Source organism: Coptis chinensis, chromosome 2 (genome assembly GCF_015680905.1).
Source record: "Coptis chinensis isolate HL-2020 chromosome 2, ASM1568090v1, whole genome shotgun sequence".
Classification (NCBI taxonomy): Eukaryota; Viridiplantae; Streptophyta; class Magnoliopsida; order Ranunculales; family Ranunculaceae; genus Coptis; species Coptis chinensis.
The window spans coordinates 5,932,508-5,947,019 of record NC_141457.1 but is presented as its reverse complement, the minus strand read 5'-3'; the positions used below and the strand labels follow the sequence as shown (position 1 = coordinate 5,947,019).

The following is a 14,512-nucleotide window of genomic DNA, read 5'->3' as shown; positions in this document are numbered from 1 at the left end:
ACTTATCTTGCATAGACATGATCCTGTTTATTGTTTTGCTCATTTTCGGAGTAATATTAATTTGATCTAGACATGCCTGCGTCCCAAGTTATGTTGATTATATGGTTTCCTATTTTAATTGCTTTTGCCTGTGCAAAGCTCTACACTTTTTCTGAAGTGTGAAGACTCATTTTAGGCGTAGCACAGTTTATTATTGCAAAGTATGTGTGTCCCCGCCTCCTTGGGTGTTGTTAGGTGTCTGTTCCATGTTGGAATTGCTGTGCCTCTCTCCATTATCTCAGCCTTTTGGAAGGAACGGGTTCTAAAGTCTAACCATGATTAGTCTCCACTCGAGCACCAGCTAAGGGTGGTGTTGGGAAGTGTGTGTTGATCCCCGGTTTTGGTTAGGCTTGTGCATGCCCCATTATAGATTCAGTCCTAATGGGGAACAAGGGTGTAGAACTAGAAGAACAAGATTCCAAGATCTCAATAAGAGATGAATATACGAGAGGAGCTTAAGAATTATATGAATAAGGATTTGAGATTGAAGATGATGAAAGATTATTGGAGAAAGGGAAACTGGGTTTGTAGAAGATAATTTGATAATTGAATTGATTGATTAATTGAACAATTGGATGAATTTCAAACAACTCATGTTGGCCTCCTAATATAGATGAGCCAAACTTGATAAGCAAGAAACATGGATTCCTAACTCCAATTAAACTCAAATAGAAACTACTAAGTGAATCAACTTCCTAATTCTACTAAAATGTAAACTCTAAGAATTATTGAAATAGAATAATACTACTTGCCAAAACCATGCTTCTTGTCCTACATCAAGTCACTTTGACAGATACCGGTGTGCCCCTTTCCACCGTTCCAAGCTTTTGGAGTGAAATGGTTGTTAACATATTGCGTGTTATTAAATCACAACAACCTAAGCTAGAAGCTAGATTAGAAGTTGTGGATTTCTCATAATTTTGACTTTACGCGCAATTCTAGATTGATAAGGTTTATTGATTACTATCTGGTTTATGTATTCTATCCAGATATAGTTATGGAGACTATCAAAAAAGTTACAACAGCTCCTGCTGGGGTGGCAAACTTACTGACCACTATCCGTGCTGTGACAAATCTTTTCAAGCATTCATTCTTCCATGAATGGTTACGAAGGCATCGTATTGAGGTTAGTATGTCCTTCCTCTGTATGTATTTTGAACTCTACTTCCACTTAGTATCTTAGTACACTGTTGGAACCATTCTTTTGTAGAATACTAGAATCTTAATTTTTTTTGGTACGTTGAAGATCTTGAGTTGCTACTTGCTAGTAATTTCTGTCCAGATTGCTCTTAAGCGATGCAGGTGAGTTTTGACTGAAAGCTCAACCTTGAGATTGCAACCATAGTTTGTGTTGTTATGAATACTATAGCCACTTTTTGTTTTTGCCATATTGCTGTATGGTGATGGATGCATTTCTATTCATTTAGAGGAAGCGTTAACTCTATGATTTGAACACTTTGAAAAGAGCAGTTTATGGGGATGTGGGCTTTGCGACTTGCGAGCTCACATCCTATATCAGACATGGTTTGGCTAAGGTGCCTATTTTACACCTTTGTACTTTTATGCTTACTTTGAATATGTTTGGATCACTATTCAAGTTTGTGGTATTCCTCTGAACCCTCCAAACTGTTCAAATATTTTCAATCTGTTTGGTCACAATCTTGCCATCGACAATATCGCCGAAACAACACCTTGCTATTTTTCCTATACATAAACTTACTTAAAGATATGTGAGTAATCCGTTTGTGCAAGGATAATGAAATGGACATCATCATCTAGTTATTATCTTAGCAACCAAAGCGTAGAGCAATGGTGCAATTGCTAGAGCGCCTAATCTTAAAAATCCTATTTTTTAAAACACCTTGAGAGCGCATATATATCTGAAAACAATCCTAATTTAGGCGTTACTCACCAAAAATTTGACAAATATTGTTTACAAAATATACGTATACGTATACGTACTTAAATGTGTATTATCATAAAACATTAAAAATGATAATGATAAACCCATTTTGTGAAAATTTGAAATTTATTTAGATTTAAGATTTTGAATGGTATCACTGAAATGTAAGTAGTCAAAATTCACTTTTTAGGTGTGTCATACTTGAGAGCATATGATAGTTGATAACTGTTAAGTCATGACAGCAAGATACCATGATTGTCTCGGACTCTTGGATAAGGAGCTATATATTGATAATACAATTCATCACAAAGCAGTGCAAGGAGACCTTTAGCTGCCATGTGTTTATAAGACAATTATTTGCACGTACGAATTCATAATAGATTAACTTTTTGACCACAATGTTGGAGAGCGTGGATTTCAAGTGACTTTTTGTTGGAAGCGTTAATTTGCGGATTGAGAGACTTGACGCTTTAGATTGCTAAGTTTAAGTTTTTTGCAAAGCGTTTATTTTGGATGTGAGAGGCCCTACAGTGGTCAAAGACAAAGGAGTTGAACCGAAGCTCTTTCCTTCCTAACGAAATAAAAAGAAGCAGGGAGTGGACAGCAAGGTTTCTTCTTAATGAATTTTAGTTTTTTTTGTTTACTTAATCAATAAAAGTGTCAGCTTTCTGTCTAGGTGAAACATGTAGTGATAGTACAACAGATCTGGCACTACTACTCGGCTACTCAGTTGGAAACACTCGTTTCTTTTGCTTTACTTAGGTAGAAGCTTAGGTCCCCCTCCCCCTAACTTTGAGAACCACTACTGCCCTGCTAACCAGGGTAGTGAAGAAGACTATCTTTGAGTTTGTATCTTTCTTTTGTTGGTCTAGTGTAAGAGTTTTGAAGAAGATTATATCGTCTCTAGAAGATAGGGAAGCACAGTGAGGTGTCTTTCACTTATCTGAAGCGCTTGGCCGAATTGCTTGACCTAATACTCCTAATAGCAAGCAAGCCGGACTTTGGATCTGGTGAAACACGCGGTGGGGAGTCAGACTCTGGGAATTTTTTTTCAGGGTGTTCAAAGTTCCTCTCTTCTTTGGTGGACATGTGTACCATAAGCTGAGGACACTTCAGAGAGTTTGAAGTAATTGATGATATTTTTGCAATTCGGAGGAGAATGGTGATAATTTGTTAATGAGGTATATGTAAAGGAAAAGGGTCTAGATTTTCAACGCGTTTATTTTCAGGTGTTGTTTGCTTCTTTAACTGAACTCTCTCTCCTCCACCGAATCATAGGGCAGATAATACTATTTTAGGCTTTGCTCTAACCGATGTTATTGCTGTGTTTGCCCTAGGCCAGGTTTCGGCCCTTTTATCGAAGTCGTTGATTACGAGGACTGAATTGGATTGGCGCGAAAGCCTTATTCACCTCTATATTGTTGTGTAGCGCCTCCTCACTAACCACAAGTCAGATAAGTGCTAGCTTGTGGCATTGAGAATGAGGTGCCCCGAACTAGCGGCTGCTTGCTTTGTATGGAAGGAGATCAAATTAGAATTCCAAGCAATGGATACCCAGTAATCCAGTCATTCTCGTTCGTTCCCCTACCCTAATTGCAATTAAGTGTCTCACCTATCTAATGATCTACATAGAGCTCTAACAGGATTTACACGCAACTTGGTGGACAATTTGGAGTATGGGGAATGATGTAAATTTTAGTGCCTTAAATGGAACCGTTGAAGAAGTGCTTCGTAAAAACAACGCTAACTCATGACTATGGGTATCCTCTTGAAAAGCCCTTGTGCTGCACCGCTTTGGAAACTTATCCTCCCAAAAAAAAATTCTCGGTAACCCTGTAACAGATGCAGTGACGGTTTTCACTTCATATATTTTATAAGAGACTGCAGGTGGTTTACTTGAGTGGTGCCTGCACATTATTGGAATGCTCCTAAAATTTCACATATATATATAGGGCGGGGGAGGGGGTAGGTGTTCCTATCTAGATCCCTATTATCTCAAGGTATTCTCACTTTTTTGTTAGTGCGTTTTACTCATATATGCCCCTTTATGTCTGATCATGTGTCGTTTACATCTGTTTCCATGCATGGGTGTGTAGATTTATTATTATGATCAATTCACAACCAAACATCTGGCAATCCTTCAATAGAGAATGTAATCTCCGTTTTTGTGCATTTGTGAGATTGTTGGATCTGTTTATATTTGGTTGGATGGTTCCATATGTACCTACCAGTTTTTTTTATTATTGTGCAGATACTCGATGCATTCTCAAGTTGTTCGACCTCCAACAAAAACGTACAGGTGTCTTATTCTACTTTGGTACTCAAGTAAGTCTCTTGATATTGTCTTTCTGTTTTCAATTTGGGAGAAGGCAATTTGCAAAATTATCCTTGATTACAAAATTAACAATTCATTACTACGTAGCTAGCTTTATTATAGGATGTGTTTTAAATTTGTGTAAATGCCGAGATGTGCATCTCATTGTGACTGAGGACTCCTGGTTGCGGATTTGTGGACTTTGTAATGGCTGCAAAAGTTACTACTTAGGCATGCTTTTCTTAATTCATGACAAGGAGATGAATTATTGTTTTCTGATGTTGCGATAACAGATGGGAGCTGATGTTTATTATAGTCGTATATCTCATTCGTTAATTAGTTAGCCATTTGTACTGCAGTTTTGCGGTGCTGTTGATTGAAAATGGGGATGAAGAAGGTCAATCACAAGTTCTGTCAGCCGCCCTTGAAGTATGTGTTTTTTTTTGTTATTTGTTTGCCAAAGAGAAGTATTTATGAGCTATACTTGTATATATATATATTTTCCCATTTAAGTTCTTAATCAACTGTCTTATTTAGCTTTATTCTTTGGTTGATGACACGGGTAGGGGTCTGCCTTGAGCCCATAACTTATTCCAAAAAAGAGTGAAAGAATAATTCTTTTTTAGCTGAATATTTTTGTGATTCAGTTACATTTGTATTTTTCCCAGCTTAATAAAACATGAATAAAAACGAATTTATCTTATCCTCACTTGAGTTGCACGCACACGTGTATGACTATAGGAGCTCATTTCAACAAAATAAAGAACTTATGATTCATGGAAATAGGCATCAAGTGTTAGTAACCTAAAGAAACATTACTTATATTGTATAGTAAAGGACTGAGTTTGAGCTTGAGATTTTTACTTCAACTTCTTCATAGTTCTTATACTTCTTTTATGCCTTCAGGTCAGGTTTTTGCCGTCGAGCTTGACACTTTATAATTATATCTTTTTCTCTCTGAATAGCTACTGAACTCAATTAAATTTCTTGGACTTACGTAAACTAAACTGGGACTGCTCTTTGGTTCTGAAAATTTCTGAATTTTCATTTAAACTCTCACATGTGAACCAGATGATCGTGGAATTCCTCATGAATCATCACTTGATTTCATATAAAATTACAAGAGTACCATAATTGCTCCATAATTAAATAAATTTGACTACCAACAACCATGAAAACGTAATATCGTCTTCGAGGAAAATCCCTGTAAAGGATAGAAAAGCCTGTGAAGTGTCATGTTTCTGGCATAGCATCACTTCCGTCAGGACAGGTCCATGTTTGCATTTGTAATATAGAAATGGATTGCTGCATGTCTATATAAATATAAAGTATTTCAGAAACTGTGAACCTATCCATCTTTGAAGGTGTTCAGTTGCCTACTGGTGAACCGTTGGTAGGTTGGGCCCCCAGGTCTTGGGTTTGATTGCCACCATCACTGGGAAAATTTAAGGGTGTAAGGAATGAAAGTTCCAACTGTCAATAACAGAAAAACAAGTCCATCTTTGACCACTGAACTTTGTCTTCGAATTGCAGATTGCCGAAGAGGAGAGTCAGGGTGCCGATGCAAAATTTCGGGCTCTTGTTGCCGTGGGATCATTGGTATCCTTCCGAAACTATATATATATATTCCAATTATTTCCCCTCATACATTTCAAATGTGATTCTATGCTGATCATGCTATGAAAACAAAATGTTGGTAATGCAAGGACGTATTTCCGGTTAATGTTAGCATCTGTTAATAGTGAAAAGGCAAATGAAAAAGAAAGGCAAAGCAAAAGCCTTTCCTTCCACCTAAGTTCACACTACACCATAGATCACTACACAATTTGTTTAGCTGAGGAATACCTTTCTTCGTGAATGCAGATGCTTGATGGCCTCATGAAAAAAATAGCTATGGACTTTGATGTTCAGAGCGTGGCCAGAGTTGCAAAGACATCAAAGGACGCGAAAATTGCTGAAGTTGGAGCTGATATTGAACTTCTTACCAGATAGGAGTCGCTACTATGGTTTGTGGTGATGATAACTGTTTGTTTTCTTTTTACTGTCAGATGTATATTAATGGCATCTGAAGTGTTGAGTTTTCTTATTTACTGTCATTTCCATCATCTTCGTCTGCCCAGTAGTGAGAAGACAGCAGAAAGAGTAGAAAAATGGTTGGGTCGTGCTGCAGATGGTGATCCGTTTGTTGGGTGTCCCCTGAAAAACAATTTTTACAAATTAAAGAGATGACTGTTTCGGTGAAACTAACTCTGGTGGACAATATGGACGCGAATCACATGATCTTTTACGAACCAGATGTACTCGAACAAAAGCAAAATGCTGTAATGGTTTCATTTAAAATTCTGGAAACGGATTGCTGTGTTCAGAAGCTGCCTTTCCTGACCAGAACTCATAAAGCACTTGTAAAAAGCAGGAAGGTGTACGATTCCCGTTGTAATCTCACGGGGTTGGGTTAGTGAGACAGTTTTAGGTTTCGCAAACTTCAATCTCTAAACACTTATCCAATATGTATGTATATGAAACGTTTGAAATTTTAACCCGGAGATTTGAAATTTGTTATCTGAAAAAGCCTGAAAATCAAAATTGTTATTGTCACTTTTGTGTAGTAGTTTTTCTCATCAACGTTCCCAGTCCTACATCTTTCCTTTAATCCTTTTCTCCAGAGTGGGAACTCTGCCAAGAACTTCGGTTTGAATCCTTTTCTATTAATTGGTATTCTCCAGAGTGGTAACTCTGCCAAGAACTTAGGTTTTAAACCCCATTTTTACCAACTTGTTCAAACCACCTGCCGCTTGGGTTTCTAAGTTGAGACATGAATCCGTGAGGGACAACTTCTTAACCAGTTGCGTCGACCATGTCCTGTTACACTCTGGCAAAAATAATAATTTTTAACTATGTGCCACTAGTCATGGAGTGCATAGTTTCGTCAAGGTATAGAACCCTCTTGAGTAGTTTGTGGTTCCTGTTCAAACTCCTTTTATGCTGCAGCTTCGAGCCCTTGTTGGCGCAACAATAAGGATAGCTGCTATAATTTCATCAACATCAAAGGACAGTCCGTGAGGAGGCTAAAATTTCCTGATCAACAATTGTGGGTGGAAGACAATGAAGAGTTTAATGAAAATTCTGCTGTGCGAACTTCAGTGAGAATTTCTCAGTGTGGGAAATAGCCGTTTGCAGGGTGTTGTTGCTCGTCGAGAGACTTTGGATTTTATTCACCACACGGTCAGTACTTACTAGTCATCTGAATCGTGAGAGCATGTTTTTGGTACGCATGACATCCGTATAATCCTATATTGCATACTCTTTCTTAGTACACTAGTGTGGATGCTCTTAATAAAGTATACGATGAGATGCGGAGCATGGAATCGTTGGTTATATTCTCCACCATCTCATGGTATCTCATCGTATACTTCATTAGCTCTAAGGCTCACATCTTAATTAGTTTACTTTGTTCGGCTCTTGACAATCTTACGAGAGTTTCTGTTGCACTGCATTTGTACTACGTGAAACTGTTGTTCAGTTGCACGTAATGTTCTTTGAACGAATGACCGTACATGTGATATCCACGAACGACCACATGAGACATTTTGATTAGTAGATAATGGATGATCACCTAAACATCAAACGACAGGAGATAGTGGTTTCACACTTTCATGTCTATTCTTCACCTATTTTGCATGGCCACATACCTTTCGCAAGCCTTGTTTTGTCCATCATGCAAAATACGCGAAGGCCTAAGAAAAATGTCAACAAATTTGCATTGCATTACATTAAAAAAAGGAAAAAGAAGAAAAACCTTGAAACATCATGTGGATGTTATTCATTTGTGTCTGCTAGTTCCTTTAAATCATGCATATTCCACATTTTGAGAAATGTTTTGCAACACATAACGGTATATCTCTTTTTGCCACATTACATATACATAATGGTATTTTCTCTTTTTGCAACAAACAACTACTTTTATATTGTTGATGCTTACGGACTCAAGAACATAAATTGGATCAGATATGTACCGATTACAGACTATTATTTGAAAACATTAGGTTTGAATCCCCTTAAACAGTTTTGATTAAAATAAAAGAGGACCCCCGCAAAAATTTCACAAAGGTCTATTGAGTTTCAAGATACTGAACCCAAGTCTAAATTACGTAATCCGAACCAATCTCCATGTTGAGCTCCTCAGACTTGTGTTGAAAATTTGACAGAACAGGAACAACCAAATGAGGATATCGATGAAAGCCACTCATAACCAATCAATTTTGATATGTTAATATCCACTTGGCAGGCAGCAATGAAACGGATAAAATAGATATGTCAAACTGACACAACCAACAAACCAGCAGTAGCAATGCAGTCAATGTGTTTCTCTCGCAACTCTTCATTACCAATCCAAAAAACACAACCAAGGCACAATCTCACAGCCCCAAAATCCAAAACCATACTCCAAAAAATCCCTGCCCCCTCGGACCAATTCAAAGAAAAAGTCCTTTGCCTTGAAATAATGGGTGTAGACTCAGGTAAAGCACTCTCACTCAATCCATTACTTCAAAATGTATCACTTGATTCCATTCACTCTATAATCTTATACCTCCAATCTAAGGGAATTCATCAAAAAGACATGGGTAGGATCTTTGGAATGTGTCCCCAAATCCTCACTTCCAACATTAAGCAAGACCTTATCCCAGTGTTTAAATTCCTCTATAATGAGCTTTCTGTCCCGTCATACAGTTATAGAAAAGTTATCAACAAGTGTCCTAGATTACTAGCTTGCAGTGTTCCAGACCAACTCAAACCAGCTTTGCTTTATCTCAAAAGACTTGGGTTTCATGACTTAGGGACTTTAGCTTACAAGGATTCTATACTGTTGGTTTCTAGTGTAGAGGAGACTTTAATACCAAAGCTTGATTACTTGATGAGTTTGGGATTTTCAAGAGGAGATGCAGTGGGAATGGTACTAAGATGTCCAGGGTTGTTTACATTTAGTATTGAGAATAACTTTAAGCCCAAGTTTGAGTACTTAGTGGAAGAAATGAAGGGGAAACTGGAGGATTTGAGGGAATTCCCTCAGTATTTTGCTTTTAGTTTAGAGAAGAGAATAAAGCCTAGGCACATTGAGGTTGTGCAGAGTGGATTTAAGATCCCTTTGTCATTGATGTTAAAAAGCACTGATGAGGAGTTTATGGAATTGGTAAAGCAGCACAAAGAAGAATCATGAAGAATATGTGGAATTTTTTTGGTTGACAGAGTCTCTCTGTCTTGGTTCAGAAGGCATTACCGCAGCATAACAGCTGCTTGTGCATGTTGTTGATAACGGATATGCTACCGGATACTCCCTTTAGTTTTGTCAAGGGATATGTTTCCGAAGCTAAGAGATAGATAGGTTATCTTGTAATTTAAAATTGTCCTGGATATATTTTTTACAATGCAATAGCACTTTTTATATCGTTGGCGAAAGAGTTTATCGGTGGATAAACAAATTCTTCTCGACGTTTACAGTTCTAATTTTGTGAGAAAATAATTACACCACTCAAAAATTGAGAAACATCTTAAAAAAAAAAAAGAAGAAGGAAGAAACGGCTGAAGTATTAGAAAATAGAAATATAAAAAACATAAAAGAATAATCCACCTTGATATCGGACTCTATATAGGACTCCGACTCCACCTTTAATTCCCCCTACACGCTCTTATAAATATAACTCCCCTACTCGCTCTTAAATCTTTCTTCATCAAAACAGTACGTAATGACTATACCAGTTGCTGATCACAGAAAGACTGCGTTCGAATACTGCATGACTGTGAGGAACCGTTTCAAGCATGATATGAATAAATACTCGGAGTTCATTGAAGTTATGCGATCTTTCAAATCTAGAGAGATAGGGCCAAGAGATATGATTGCAGTGTTACAAGTATTGTTTAAAGGTCATGAAGACCTTATGTGGAGGTTCAAAATATGCTTCCTGGACAAAATAAGGAAACGTGATGCTGAGATCGAGTTGATGGAATCTGTTGAGTATGAGGAAGCTGTCAAGTTCATGCAAAAAGCAAAAGCGGAACTTAATGACGAGGTATATCTTTCGTTCTTAGATGTTGTTTTGAATAGGCATGGAAAAGATAAATATTCCAATGTGAAGAAGACCTACGAAGAGGCTGCCGCAGTTCTAGAATCGCAGCAGCCTGAACTATTGAATGAATTCAGGCGTTTCTTACCTCCACAAAATTTTGGGAGGAATAATAAGCAGGCGCCACCAAAAATTGATCCTAAAGAAGATGCTATGTTCAAATATGACTTGGAACTTAATAGATTAGAAACGACTTATGAGAGTGTAAAGACACTGTTGAAAAGGATAGATCGAGACGGCTATAAAACTAAACTTAAGATCGAGGAGCACTTGAAACCTTTGAATTTGAGATGCATTGAAACTTTATATGATGCCTATGGGTTAAATGTGATTGAGGAACTGAGTGAAAACGCAGCTAGAGTATTACCTGTCATATTAAATGGCTTGAATAAAAAACATCAAGAGTGGTCAGACTTTTATAAAGAACAGTATCCGAAGAGCATAAAGCGAAGGCGCTTAGGGGGACCCGACGAGGTTAAAGAAGTTAAAGGAAGCATGAAGCGAAGGTGCAATGAGGATGATGTTGCTTCTTGAAGCTGCTGAGTGCTGAATTGCTGATGGAATCGAGCTGAGTTACACAAGTCATATATATATATATTTTTGGAACATTGTTCTAACAAGTCTTTGTACTGTCTCCCTTTCAATCGATTGCATCTGTTGTTTTAGTCCATAAACGAACACCAGTAAAGTTGGATTTTGCTGAATATTACCTCACTCTATGATAGAAGTTGCAGTGTTTGGACCTCTATCATATTTAAACTGCTCAATCTATTCAATACTTCAGCGCTTTAATTTTTATTATTTTTTTTCTTATGCTTTTGTCTCATCATATTTTTCATATGTTTATGGAATTGATCAGCACAGAGAAGAATCATGACGAATGTGTGGGATTTTTTTGGGTTGATAGTCTATGTCTTGGTTTAGAAGGCATCACCGAAACATAACAGCTGCTTGTGCATGTTGTTGATAAGGGACGCCGGATACTCCCTTTCGTTTACAAAAGGAATACTTGCGCACAAACATTTGTATGATTGAGGTGTACTACGAGTATTTCAGTCTGTCCATCTTGTAATTTAAAATTGACCTGGATATACTTTTTACAATGCACAATAGCACTTTTTATATCGTTGTGCGAATGAGTATCCTTAATTAGTATTCAAAGTTTCAAACCTGTACTATGCACCAGTTCATCCTCTAAACTTTTATTTTGAAAATAATTAAGATTAAAATTAGTGCACAAACTTTTTTGAAGGTGTAAAGAGATGCATTGCCAATTTACCGTTGCATAGAGCTTACTGCGCAACTCCAAATAAACTACTACTGTAGATAGTGCAACACTATCAATTTTAATAGAAGAATGACAGAGTAACATAAAGAGATCATAACTATTCAATTTGCTTATGTACATCCATCTCAATAAACGCTAGTTATACTTACAAAAAAAAAAAAAAAAAAAGCTAGTTGTGTGAAAGTTGCAGAAGTAATGGTTAAAGAGCATGACATTGATGAATGATGTACTCGATCAGCCAGGATTATCGTAACCTGTTACAGTAGAGCACGCAACAAATTTACAATTTCTATATCCACTACCAGTCTGCCACCTTCCAGATCAAAACCTCTTGCACATAACCTGTAAGATTAGAGCAACTCAATATAATCTCCCAAACTTGTATTATTACTCTATTGAGAAGCTCATTTTCTCTTACTTTGCATCGTAAGTTTAGTCTTATGCTCTACTTACTTGTATGAGAAAATACCATCGCCCAGAAAGTTCAACTTTTTGGAAGAATTTTTGCAAGACCTTCCCCTGTTCCCCACTAGTGTTCTTGGATTTAAAATTGTGGGCTGCTTGACTTAGAAGTCAGAACCATTACAAGACACAACTTATTACTTACCAACTATTACCAAACAGGCAAACACAAATGTCTACTACGTGATCCAATTATTATATAAGAATATAAATCCAACATGGGACCACTGAAACAATAACTCCGAATCATAAAAAGAGTCTATACGAAACCAAAAAAGACGCAAACGAGGCCCCCCCTAGTTGTTCGGGACATTTCACGATCCTTGTATCCAATCAAAATTTTATCTGTTCGGGTGAGTTGATATCAACTCTCTCTCTCTTTTTCATTTTCTAGTCGTAAATATCATCAAGGTTGGTTGGATTTGACTGGTTTGTCCTTGGGGGAGTAATTAATTTAGATTGATTTAGATAATTGAAGTTTGAATTGTGTGTGGAATTATTGTTACAGGCAGATCAGTGTGTAGAAAATGGGAAGCGGGTTTGAGGAGTCATGTTCAGGGAGTGGAGATGCAGCTAGTTTTGAGTGTAACATATGCTTTGAATTAGCTCAAGACCCAATCGTGACATTATGTGGCCACCTATTCTGCTGGCCATGTTTGTATAAGTGGCTCCATATTCATTCCCATTCCCAGGAGTGCCCTGTTTGTAAAGCCGTTGTACAGGAAGAGAAATTGGTACCTCTTTATGGTAGAGGAAAGACACCTACGGATCCAAGGTCCAAGTCGATTCCCGGTGTCAATATTCCTAATCGTCCTTCGGGTCAGAGACCTGAAACTGCCCCACCACCAGACCAGAATCATTTTCCTCACCACGGGTTTGGACTTGCACCAATGGCAACTGCAAGGATTGGGAATTTCACTCTTTCTGCGGCATTCGGAGGTCTGTTTCCTTCTATATTTAATCTTCAAGTCCATGGATTTCCCGACACTATGTATGGTGGAGCTGCTGGTTATCCTTATGGATTTACCAATTCATTTCATGGAGCTCATGCTCCCTTTTTTCCTCAGCCTGCTAATCAAGGTCCACAAACAGATTATAAGTTGTTGTTCTTGATGGTTGGCATTATTTTCATAATTGCCATGTGTTATTTATAGATGTATTACTTGAAAATCTCAAAGTCGTCTAATGGAATTTCAGGTTTCTTATTCTGATGTGTTTGTGAGATCATAAGTCAATTGTGTATGTTATGATTGACAAAATTGTTCATACTGTAATTTGTAGTATCTTTAATACTTTGTCACTGCTCTGTTATAAAATAACATATTTTAGGACTCTACTATTCTTAGTTGCTCACTGCTCTGTTATATTTTCTCATGTATATCTATCTTTAATTTTTAATTCTTCTTTACCGTGTTGTGTGGATTCCATTGGAACTTTGAATCTTTTTCATTTAAAGTTGTAGCCTGACTGCCCTGAGTAGTCTTTGTGACATAGTGGAAGCGATAGTAAAAGTTCAATAGAACATTAAAGAAAACAATTGATAATATTGGAGAATTGATAACAATTTTCGTCATAGAAGCTTTTTATATACAACCTTCAAAACATCTTAGAAACTTTCTGAAACACTAAAAAACACTTTCCTAACATATCTATATGATAATAGCAACCTTCTGAGACTACTAGAACTCATAAATTAGATTTCTAGACACTTCTAAATTGTGCTTAAATAATGAAAATGAGATTTACTTGTTTATAGTGAATTTTGATTTACTAAAAAGTAAAAACAATTAAGCCATAACCATAGACTCTATGTTCTACATCACTTTGACTTATACATTGGTGATTACGTTGTGAACAATGGAGACTAGGAACAAAAGGGATGTTGTGATTGAACTTACATGATTAGCCTGCATCCTGTTAGGAGACGATTTGTAGAAAGTCGGTGCTTGATTGTAAGAATAAATCAGTATTCTTCCCAGGATCTTTCAGCAGTTTACCATATGTGTTGCAACTTTTGGTCTGGAACTGATTGTGTTATAGCTTATAATAGATGTTTGTTTTTTTTGGTCTGCTTTCTTTTCTTCTAAAAGCTGTTCTTTGCTTTTGAGTAATACAAATTTTCTTCTGGGCTGGGAGCTTTCTCTTACTCTGTCTTGGGAAACAGGGGTGGGGGAGGTTTGTGAGGGGTATATTTTAGTGCTATTACATTCGTTTATGTCCTGAGAAAAGCTTGGTACAGCACTAAATCAAGATAGTGGCTGAAATCTTTTTAATATATGGCCATTATGTTTAACTGAAAAGCTTTGCCCAACAGAAGTTCCTTCTAGCCACATGTAGGCCTCTCATCACTTGAACAATGGTGGCACATGGCAACATGGGCGTGAGTA

General features: G+C 37.2%; 2 protein-coding genes, 1 long non-coding RNA gene and 1 pseudogene across 9 annotated transcripts in view; 3 read left to right on the top strand and 1 right to left on the bottom strand.

Moving 5' to 3' along the window:
* The window catches only part of LOC147514552 (transducin family protein / WD-40 repeat family protein), a 32,718-nt gene extending 25,894 nt beyond the window's left edge, over nt 1-6,824 (top strand). The window contains exons 18-23 of one of the 5 annotated variants that reach the window (XM_086583800.1): nt 1,029-1,165; nt 4,194-4,267; nt 4,616-4,685; nt 5,790-5,855; nt 6,120-6,262; nt 6,380-6,824. In XM_086583800.1, coding sequence (XP_086439926.1) covers nt 1,029-1,165; nt 4,194-4,267; nt 4,616-4,685; nt 5,790-5,855; nt 6,120-6,248 — 476 coding nt within the window. In that variant the 3' untranslated portion in view covers nt 6,249-6,262; nt 6,380-6,824. Of the gene's footprint in view, nt 1-1,028; nt 1,166-4,193; nt 4,268-4,615; nt 4,686-5,789; nt 5,856-6,119 lie in introns of all 5 variants that reach the window. The other 4 variants (XM_086583797.1, XM_086583813.1, XM_086583809.1 and 1 more) reach the window with 4 other exon arrangements.
* A 1,727-nt stretch (nt 6,825-8,551) lies between these two features.
* LOC147514551 (transcription termination factor MTEF1, chloroplastic pseudogene) lies at nt 8,552-9,696 on the top strand (annotated as a pseudogene). Its single transcript, XR_015208598.1, has one exon. The product of XR_015208598.1 is annotated as a transcription termination factor MTEF1, chloroplastic pseudogene (transcript).
* Nucleotides 9,697-11,741: 2,045 nt separating this feature from the next.
* LOC147514550 (uncharacterized) lies at nt 11,742-12,245 on the bottom strand. The gene is made up of 2 exons (XR_015208583.1): nt 12,117-12,245; nt 11,742-12,005 (listed from the first exon to the last, which is right to left on the bottom strand). It is a non-coding gene; the product is annotated as an uncharacterized LOC147514550 (long non-coding RNA).
* Nucleotides 12,246-12,334: 89 nt separating this feature from the next.
* Nucleotides 12,335-13,459, top strand: LOC147514549 (RING/U-box superfamily protein). 2 transcript variants are annotated; one of them, XM_086583766.1, is made up of 2 exons: nt 12,335-12,478; nt 12,634-13,459. In XM_086583766.1, exon 2 carries the CDS (start codon nt 12,653-12,655, stop codon nt 13,277-13,279), a length of 627 nt encoding a protein of 208 aa, XP_086439892.1. In that variant the 5' UTR covers nt 12,335-12,478; nt 12,634-12,652; the 3' UTR covers nt 13,280-13,459. The 2 variants fall into 2 exon arrangements, with proteins under 2 accessions (XP_086439892.1, XP_086439897.1); XM_086583771.1 differs by having other exon boundaries at nt 12,394-12,536.
* The last annotated feature ends 1,053 nt before the right edge of the window (nt 13,460-14,512 follow it).